General features: G+C 45.2%; 1 protein-coding gene across 1 annotated transcript in view; it reads right to left on the reverse strand.

Annotated features, from left to right (window-relative positions):
- Window positions 1-1332: 1332 nt before the first annotated feature.
- PLA2G4D (phospholipase A2, group IVD (cytosolic)) overlaps window positions 1333-9981 on the reverse strand; it is a 25383-nt gene continuing 16734 nt past the window's right edge. Inside the window, exons 14-20 of the mRNA XM_012649130.1 lie at window positions 4899-5016; window positions 4392-4529; window positions 4025-4132; window positions 3698-3892; window positions 3258-3424; window positions 2432-2618; window positions 1333-1559 (exon numbers count right to left, since the gene is read on the reverse strand). Coding sequence (XP_012504584.1) covers window positions 1333-1559; window positions 2432-2618; window positions 3258-3424; window positions 3698-3892; window positions 4025-4132; window positions 4392-4529; window positions 4899-5016 — 1140 coding nt within the window. The remainder of the gene's footprint in view (window positions 1560-2431; window positions 2619-3257; window positions 3425-3697; window positions 3893-4024; window positions 4133-4391; window positions 4530-4898; window positions 5017-9981) is intronic.

Genomic DNA, 9981 nt, shown 5'->3' on the forward strand with positions numbered 1-9981 from the left:
TGGATGAGGCAGAGGAAAGAAAGGCCCTGAGAGAGGACATCGGATGAGGGTAACCCCTGAGCCGAGGTCTGTCCTGAAGCTCCCACTGTGACCCCCCCATACCCTCCCGCAGGGCCCAGGTAGCCACAGTTGTGTGTGTGTGTGTGTGTGTGTGCATGTGTGTGTGTGCGTGCACACATGCATGCCCTTAAGTGAGGGAGGTAAGAAATGTTCCCTCAATACATAAAAAGGATTATATGCCACAATTAAGCAGAATTTGTCCCAGGAATACAAGGATGGTTTAACATCCAAATATCAATTAATGCAATATGTCATATTAATAGAACACAGGATAAAACCCACACGGTCATCTCAATAGACACAGAAAAATAATTTGACAAAATTTAACACCTTTTCATAATAAAGGGAACTTCCTCACCCTGATAAAGGATGTGTAAGAAAACCCACAGCTAATACCCCACTGAGTGGTAAAAGACATAACACTTCCCTCCAAGTATCAGGAGCAAGACAAGGATGTGTGCTTTGGCCATGTCTATTCAACATTGTGCTGGAGGTTCTAGTCAGGGCGATTAGGAAAGAAAACGAAATAAAAGGCACTCCCGTCAGAAAGGAAGAAGCAAATTATCTCTATTTGCAGAAGACATGATCTGTCTATAGAAAATTCTAAGGAATCCACAAAAAAGTATTAGGGCCAATAAACAAGTTCAGCAAGATTGCTAAATACAAGATCAGTATAGAAAAATCAATTGTATTTCTATAAAATGTCAATGAATAATCTAAAAATGAAATTCAGAAAATAATTCCATGTATAACATCATCAAAAAGAATAAAATACTTAGGAATAAATTTAACTAAGCAAGTACAAGACTCATATGCTGAAAGCAGGAGGCTGCAGCAGCAGGGTAGAGGGGAGGGGAGGGAATATGTCTGGGACATACTGTGATTTCTGATGCCTGAAGCCACCTGTCAGGTCAGACCATCTCCAGCCCTTCCTGTCCCTACTCCTGATCTGACACCTCCAGCTTGCACCCCAAACCCACTCTGCTCAGGCGTGAAAGTGGTTATGTGTAAAAGTGTATCTGGTTGAACCAGCCGTTCTACACACTGGCCTGGTGAAAAGTTTATTTTCAACTCTTCTCAAACCAGCCACGAACATGAGGGAGAACTTCGGGTGGAGTGCAGCCCCCTCTGGGCAGTGACACCGGCTGCAGAGGTGGCCCAGGCCTGTGAGAGCCCAGAACTCCAGCCATGGAGGGTGTGGCTGTGCCCAGGGGCAGATTGGGTTAAGCCCCCAGTCCCTGGAGCTCAGGGCCCTGGGGACTCTGAGCAGCCTCAGGTCTGCGTCCCTGGAAGCCTTCGCTCTGGGGCTCTGTGCTTCAGTGCAGTCCTCAAGGCCTGCAGGATGGCGCCCTCGCTGTTCCGCACGTTGTAGTCGCTAAGCCGCAGCAGGCGGTCAAAGTCTTCCTCCTTGTAGGTCATGTTGAACAGGGCATAGGGGGAGGTGGCCGTGGTGAGATCCACTTGGCCAGCCTGGAGCTCTGCGGGGCTGCGTGGGACACCTGCCAGGAGTGGGAGGGGATCAGGAGAGGGACACAGAGGCCCCCACAGCTGGGCAGGACTAAGCTTGCAGCAGGGGCCCGGGGGAGGGCTGCTCCCCACTGGAGAGGCACTTGCTTTTCTCCCCGCTCCCTGTGGCCTTTGCCCAGAAATACAAATGTGGGGAGTAGGGTAGTCTTTGGAGGTATGAGGAGTAGCTGCTCCCACATTTTCTTGAGGCATGCATGACACTTCTTCCATTACCCGGGCAACCCCACGGTATCTGTACATTGCTTCAGGGTAAGGTGGAAACAGCCAGAACAAGGAAGTCAATTGGGTTAGCGAATAGATTCTCAAAGCTCATAGTGGAAACAAGGGGGCTTCTGCTTTGCAAGAGGCAGTCTTTGCTGATAGAGAAGTTCTTTGGAATTCCAAGATGTGGGCTGAGCATGTTAACAGTAAAGTTGGAAGATTTGGAATTGTGGCGGCAACTAGAAGGCTGGGAATAATGCACAAAGGCAGAAATTAGTTTTCCCACCAAAAGGAGATAAAATTCTGACCAGTCGGTGAGAGTAAAAGGTAGGATGGAATATGATGAGGGTTTAGATTTCAGGGGCCCTTGAGAAGGGGTCCCGGGCTGGGCTGGGGCAGGACGGGAGAGAAGCCAACTGAACCCCTCACAGAGCAGGAGGGCAGAGGAGCCCAGGGGTCGCCAAGGGTACCAGGGGAAGGGGAGGCCAAAGGAGGCTGGGGTCATGACAGAGAGGACAACAGCACAGTGACCTTGTAAATAGAGGATGCTGCAGGGACATGGGCATCAACGACAGAGGCCAGGGCAGGTGTCCAAAGACGAGGTGGGACTGGCTGCCTGGCAACTGGGGAGGGGCTGCCTCACCAGGGGCTGAGTGGTCCTTGAAGGAGTCATTGACCAGCGGGAAGTGCAGCAGGACAGGGGCCTCGGGGCAGGCGGGGTCCGAGAAGAGGTGACACTCCCTGGGCTGGCGTTGGTCCTGAGGGCTGGGCTCCACTCGGGGGAAGGGCAGCCCCTGGGCCCGGCAGTACAGCTCAGTCTGCTGCAGCGCCTGGTGGGGAGAGGGCGGCCCGGAGAGAGCCAGGCCAGCCCAGATCAGTGCTGGGACGGTTCCAGCCCAAGCTGGCTGCCTTGGTGTTAAGACAACAACCTGGTTCTGTCCTGTTCATGGCCCAGCTAGGCTGCATAGTGCCTTGGAGGGAGACCTGGAGGGAGTACGAGGATCCCTGTGGTCTGCAACATTGTTTAAAATCTTTAGGTGGAACACAGAGCCAGCACCCTCCCCCTCCATTCTGGACTGCTATTGCTGCATTAGTCAAGTCCCAGAGCCGAGAGGACCTCGGTAGGGGACCTACATCTGCGCACAGTCCCCAGGGGAGGTCTGGGGGGCTGGATGTGGAGATGCCCAGGGTCCCCTCTCAGCTCTGTCTAGCTGTCTCTCTTTGGAGCAGGTGTGGAGAGGTCTCCCTTCCTGTTCACCTGTCCTGAGAGCCCAGGGCCCCAGCACCACACAGCTCTTCCCAATCGAGGACCCTGGCAGAAGCCAGTGGATCAGGGCCTGTCACCCCTCCTTCCGTTCCTCCCTCTGGGGACCTGGGAGGTGTGGGGCAATGGCTCAGTGGCCCTGCTGCCTGCCCCTGGAGCTTGGCTTGGCTGAGCAGAAGGGTTCCTGTGGGGTGACCAGAGGCACCTCAAAGGGCGAGGACAGGGAGTAGTCGAAGGACAGGATGAGGTCCAGCCTGCGGCCTGGCCGGAACATGGAGGGACAGCTGGTGTTGATGAAGTAGGAGGGGTCCACCAGGCAGAGCTGGGGCTCCTGGGGCGTCAGCTGGCCAGGGGTGGAGTCTAGTTGAGTGTCTGGTGGGAGAGGCAGTGACAGTCAGAGGCAGCCACCCTGCCACCAGTCGTCCACCTGCACTTACCTCCACGTCCCGTTCTTGCCTTTGGGTCACTCCCTGAAAGCACATGTGGCCCCAACCCTTCCCCAGGACCTCCCAAGGGGATCTTCTCCAGGCCACACCCCAGAAGTAGACGCTGCGACCCCCAAGGCCTCTGCCAGTGCCTAGCCATGCCTCATCCCACCCTGGAGCCCAATCGTGTTACCTGGGTACCCAAGGGGATAGCCCTTACCTGCCCAGGTGGAGAAGTCTTTCTGGCTGCAGTAGTCCTGGTGCAGCTGGAGGCCCCGGAGGAAGTTGGGGCTGCGCTGGTGGAGCGGCCTGCCTGTCAGGAAGCCCTTGAATGCCTGGGCCAGTGCCGTTCCCGGCTGCAGCCACAAGGCATCCAGCCACGAGGAGGTCCCCGAAGAGGCCGGGGGCTCCTTCTCTGCAGCCAGAGAAACAGACCTTGGTCTAGGGGAGACCTTGAAATTCCTGGCCCACCTTCCCCTCAGATGCCCCCTAACCAGAGTCCGAAGGAGCAGCCCCATTCCACATTCTCCCAGCACCCCTTGCCCACCTATGTTCCTCATCTTGTCCTTGATGTACCGCTTCCAGGCCTCCCCAGAGCTGGTGAGGTCATACCAGGCGTCCAGCAAGTTCAGGGAGTAAATGTTGCTCCAGATACCTGAAGGCCAACCCCCAAGAGAGGTCAGCCCTCAGGCCCCAGCGCCCTGCCTCCCACCACCTGGAAGCCAGTGGCCCCACCCTTGGGTGCTGGTGGAAAATGGGAGCGGGGAGAGGGCTGCCCTGGCAATGGCCCTTCCTCACCGCCCAACCCCGCCCCTCGTCCTGGGGCTCTGCCCAGACCTGGCTACAGGAGCCATGACCATCCAGAGCCCTGGCCTGCACTGGTCAGGGCCTTCCGAGTGACCACTCACTCTCACCTTCCAGAAAGCAGATCCGGGGCTCAGGGCGCCTGCTCATCAGCCGTCCCATAAAGAACTCGGAGCCAAAGAGCTCAGGAGGGATGAAGGCTCCGTACTTCAGGAACCCGATCTCGTAGGGGGAGAATTCGACCCACTCTGATGGGGTGGGAGGGAGAGCGGGAGTGTTAGGAGACTGAACTGGGGGAGGCTCAGCTTAGGCGGGGTCAAAGATACTGCCCCCAGCAAGCCTCAGCCCCCCTCCTGCCCGCACGAAGAGCAGCAGAGGTGAGGAATGCGCACACTGGGCTGACCACCCCCACCCTGCCTTGTCTACATTCTCAAACACCCCTCACCCCAGGGACAGAGAGCTCCCCTGGGTGGCCCCTGAGCCCATCGGCACCACCACCCTTCCAGAAGATGGGTCAATCTGGGCAGGGGTCTCCAGTTTGAATTCTCTGGGGACTCTCAGAGTGCAGAGGATTTGGGGGTGGTATATGGTGAAGGGTGGAGTGGACAGGACTGTACCCTTGAAGTCGAGCGTCTCCAGATTGTTCTCCTTGACATTGAGGCCCAAGTAGAGAGGCAGAGGGTTCTGACCCCGCTCCAGTGCGGCTCTCTGCCCTGACAGCTTCTGATCCATCACCTGTGGTCAGAGGGAAAATTTGTACTTTTACTGCAAATGCACAGCTTCTGCCCTGGGGAAAGTTTTGGAAAAGGGTCAGCACACCCCTCCATTTACTGAAACAGCACTCAGTGTACCCTTTAATAGTTCACCAGGAAGCTGTGGCAGGACTCAGTCTCTAGCCCCCCGGTCCCAAATGAGTATCCCCAACCCTGCAGAACACCATTCTGATGACTGAAGGTCCCAGGGGAAACCCTGGAGCTTGGTATGGTGTTGGCAATGTGTTGTGGTTTGAGTATTGTGTGTGGTAGACTACAGAGTATGCAAAACCTGTTGTTCAGAGTTGAAGGAAAATATGCAAGATCTTCCTAACTGAGGAAAAGATAAGGAGAAAAACTCTTAAGTTTCGCCTTGTGGAATGGTAAGTAGCTTCTAAGCAGTTCAGTACTGGCCAGCAAAAGATTAAAGAAAATAGTCTCAAAGAGATAGTTTGAGAAGCTCAGGCTATAACTGGTGTATTTTACAATCAGGTTTTTATAAAAACTGAATCAATATTAGAGACATATACAGACTAATAAAGTTGTTCTGAGTAAAGTTTTAGGGTGTGATATTTCTTAATATTAATATTAATGAAATTGTGATTTGTCATGAATGGAGTTATAGTTTCTGAAAATTTTAAATGATTTTTTGTACTTCGGATTAGAGATAACATATACCTGTTTTTAGCTATAGACTTTAAAAATTAGAAATAACACAAAAATTATCTGAATAAAAGATTATTTTTAGAAGCCTGCAATGAATGTTATTTGTAAGAGGTAAGGCATAATAACCAAGAAGAAAAGAAACAATAAATAAAAAACATTTCATATTGGGACAAAAATTTTAAAACAACATAAAGGCTCATTTTTAAGAATATATAGATGCCCAATAATATCACAAGAATTTCTATTTTCATGAATAATACAAAACTAATTAAGTTTGTGTTTTAAAAAATGACTATAAGCATTATGCATAGAACCATGAGTGAAGTCATTACTGGCAGATCAAATGATAATTAAATAAAAGTCTTCTTTATAGCCTAAGATCAAACTGCAATTTCCAGTACCTTGTAAAGTGAACTTTTAAAACAAGCTTCTCCCACTCTACAGTAATTAATTGTTGCCACCAGGCAGAAAAGTCAGTTATTAAAACACAACACCTTCAACACCAAATATGAACTTAAACAGTAGATCCAAAGAATATACAGGACATAGTAATAAAATAAAAATATTTCAAGTAGTTAAGTTGGTTTTATAAATTCAGTGCCATGTCAGTCAAAATCCCAACTACATTCATCACAAAACTTGATAAACTGATTTTATCATGTAATTAGAACAGCAAAGGGCCAAGCACAGCCAAGAGAATTCTGAAGAACAACCCAGGTGCAGCTGAGGGTAAACTTACCCCACCAGATAACAGGATTTATCCCAAAACTATAGTAATTAAGTCCCTGTGCTGTTGGCATAGAGATAGAGAATCAGTCCTGTTAGAAGGGAAGAGAGTGCCCAGCAAGAGTCCCATGAGTACAGGACACCTGACACATAACAGAAGCAGCAATGCAGATCAGTGGAGAAATAATTCAATAAATGAGACTGGGAATATTTTCTATCCATATGAGAAAAAAATAAAATTGGATTCTCATGCATGTGATATCTGAAGATAAATTCTGGGTGGATTAAAGTCCTATTTGTAAGAAACAAATCCCTAAAACTTTTATAAGAATATATAGAAAGGTATTTTACAACTTTGGGGGAGGGGAAAGGAAAACGCCCCAAAGCACAAACCATAAAATAAAATAATGATAACTTAGATTATATTAAAATTGTGCATTAAAACCATTATAACTGATAAAGGATTAATATCAAGAATATATAAAGAATTCCTACAAAACAATATGAAAAAGACAAATTAAATTGGAAAATGGAAAAGGATTTGAGTAGGTAATCCATGGGAGAGGAAGCACAAATGACAAATATACTTGAAAATATGAATAGTTTCACTAAAAATCAAAGAAATGAAAAACTATGATAAACTTTCCTTTCATACCCATAGTTGAACAAAAATTCAAAATTCTGCAGAAGATGTAGAGAAAAAAGAAATTATTATACACTGGTAGTGGGAGTGTGAATTAATACAACTCCTTTGGAGAACAGTTTGGCAATAGCCAGGGAAGTTGAAGGTGCATGGACCCAATGGTTGAACAATTCTATTACTGGGTACATATCTTGGAAGCTTAGAGAATCTCTAATATGTGTGTATAAGGAGACTTGTATAAAATTGTTCATGCAAATAATATTATTTTTTCTTAAGGATAGATATATTAAAATTATGTGAATTGGAAAACCTAGAAGAAATGGATAAATTCCTGAAAACACACACCCTACCAAGATTGAACCATGAAGACTCAGAAAACCTGAATAGACCAATAACAAGTAATGAGATTGAAGTGATACAAGGTTACAATGAGCTATGGTTGTGCTGCTGCACTTCTGGCATGGGCAACAGAGTGAGACCCTATCTCTAAAATAAATTTATTCATTCATTAAATTAAATCAAAAAAGAAAAACCTGAAGATTCCACCAAAAAACTCTTAGAAGTGATAAATGAATTCAGTAAAATTGCAGGATACAATATCAACATACAAAAATCTGTAGTGCTTCTATACATTAATAGCAATCAATCTGAAAAAGAAATCAAGAAAGCAATCCCATTTACAATAGCTACAAAAAACAAAACAAAACAAAACAAAACAAAACAAAACCCAAAAATACCTAGGAATAAATTTAATGAAAGAAATGAAAGATCTCTACAAGGAAAACTATAAAACACTGATGAAAGAAATTGTAGAGGACCCCCCAAAAAGAAAAGATATTCCATACTCATCATGCTCATGGACTGGAAGAATTAATACCATTAACATGTTCATATTACCCAAAATGATCTGCCAATTCAATGTAATCCTTATCAAAATACCAATGACATTCTTCACAGAAATAAAAAAAAATCCTGAAATTTATATGGAACCAAAAGACTGTATATAGCTAAAGCAATCCTGAGCAAAAAGAACAAAGCTGGAGGCATCATACTTCCTGACTTCAAATTATACTACAAAGTCATAGTAACCAAAACAGCATGGTACTGGCATAAAAACAGACACATTGACCAATGAAACAGAATAGAGAATCCAAAAATCAATCTATGCATTTACAATCAACTCACTTTTGACAAAGTCACCAAGAACATACACTGGGGAAAGGACAGTGTCTTTAATCAATGGTGCTGGGAAAACTGGATATCCATATACAGAAGAGTGAAAGTAGATACCTATCTTTTATCATATAAAAAATCAACTAAAATGGATTAAAGATTTAAATCTAAGATCTGAAACTATGAAACTACTAGAAGAAAACATTGGAGAAACACTCCAGGATATTGGGCTAGGCAAAGACTTTTTGGATTAAGACCTCAAAAGCATAGGAAAGAAAAGCAGAAATAGACAAATGGGATTACATCAAGCTTCTGCACATCACAGGAAATAATCAACAAGTGAAGAGACAATTTAAAGAATGGGAGAAATTATTTGCAAAATATGTATCTGACAAGGGATTAATAACTAGAATATATAAGAAACTCAAACAATTCAATAGTAAAAAACCCCAAATAATCTGATTTAAAAATGGGCAAAAAATCTGATTGATGTTTCTCAAAAGAAGACATAAAAACAGCTAACAGGTACAGGAAAAAATGTTCAACATCACTAATCATCAGAGAAATGCAAATCAAAACTATAATGAGGTTGGGCCCGGTGGCTCACGCCTGTAATCCTAGCACTCTGGGAGGCCGAGGCAGGATGATTGCTTGAGGTCAGGAGTTTGAGACCAGCCTGAGCAAGTGCAACACCTTGTCTCTACAAAAAATAGAAAAATTAGCCATGCATGGTGGCATGTGCCTGTAGTCCCAGCTACTTGGGAGGCTGAGGCAGGAGGATCACTTGAGCCAAGGAGTGTGAGGTTGCAGTGAGCTATGATGATGCCACTATACTCTATCATAGGCAACAGAGCGAAGTCCTGTCTCAAAAACAAACAAAAAAACAAACAAACAAAAAACTGTAATGGGTATCATCTTACCCCAGTTACAATGGCTTTTATCAAAAAGACAAAAATTAACAGATGCTGGTGAGGATGCAGAGAAAAGAGAACACTAGTATACTTTTGTTGGGAATGCAAATTAGTACAGCCATTATGAAAAACAGTATGGAGGTTCTTCAAAAACCTGAATATAGAACTACCAAATGATCCAGCCATCCCACTGCTGGGTATATATCCAAAGGAAAGGAAATCAATATGTTAAAGAGATATCTTTGCTCCTATGTTTATTGCAGCACTATTCACGATAGCAAGATATGGGATCAACCTAAGTGTCCATCAACAGATGGATAAAGAAAATGTGGTATATATACACAGTGGAATATCATTTATCCATAAAAAGAATGAAATACTGTCATTTGCAGCAATATGGATGGAACTGGAGATTATATGTTAAATGAAACAAGCCAGGCACAGAAAGACAAATATTGTATGTTCTCACTGACATATGAGAGCTAAAAAAGTTGACCTCATGGAGATAGAAGGTAGAATGGTGGTTACCAGAGGCTGGGAAGAGGAGGGGAGAGTGGAGAAGAAGAGAAGTTAGTTAATAGGTACAAAGATAAAGTTAGGAGTAAGTTCTAGTATTTGATAGTATAGTAGGGAGACCATAGTTAACAATAATTTATTGTATATTTCAAAATAGCTAGAAGAGAAGAATTAGAATGTTCCCAACACAAAGAAAAGATAAATGTCTGAGGAGATGGATATTCCAATTACCCTTATTTGATCATTACACATTATATACATGTATCAAAAATACCACATGTACCCCAAAATATGTACAACTATTATATATCAA

The sequence above is a fragment of the Propithecus coquereli genome, unplaced genomic scaffold, assembly GCF_000956105.1.
Source record: "Propithecus coquereli isolate 6110/MARCELLA unplaced genomic scaffold, Pcoq_1.0 Scaffold3, whole genome shotgun sequence".
Classification (NCBI taxonomy): Eukaryota; Metazoa; Chordata; class Mammalia; order Primates; family Indriidae; genus Propithecus; species Propithecus coquereli.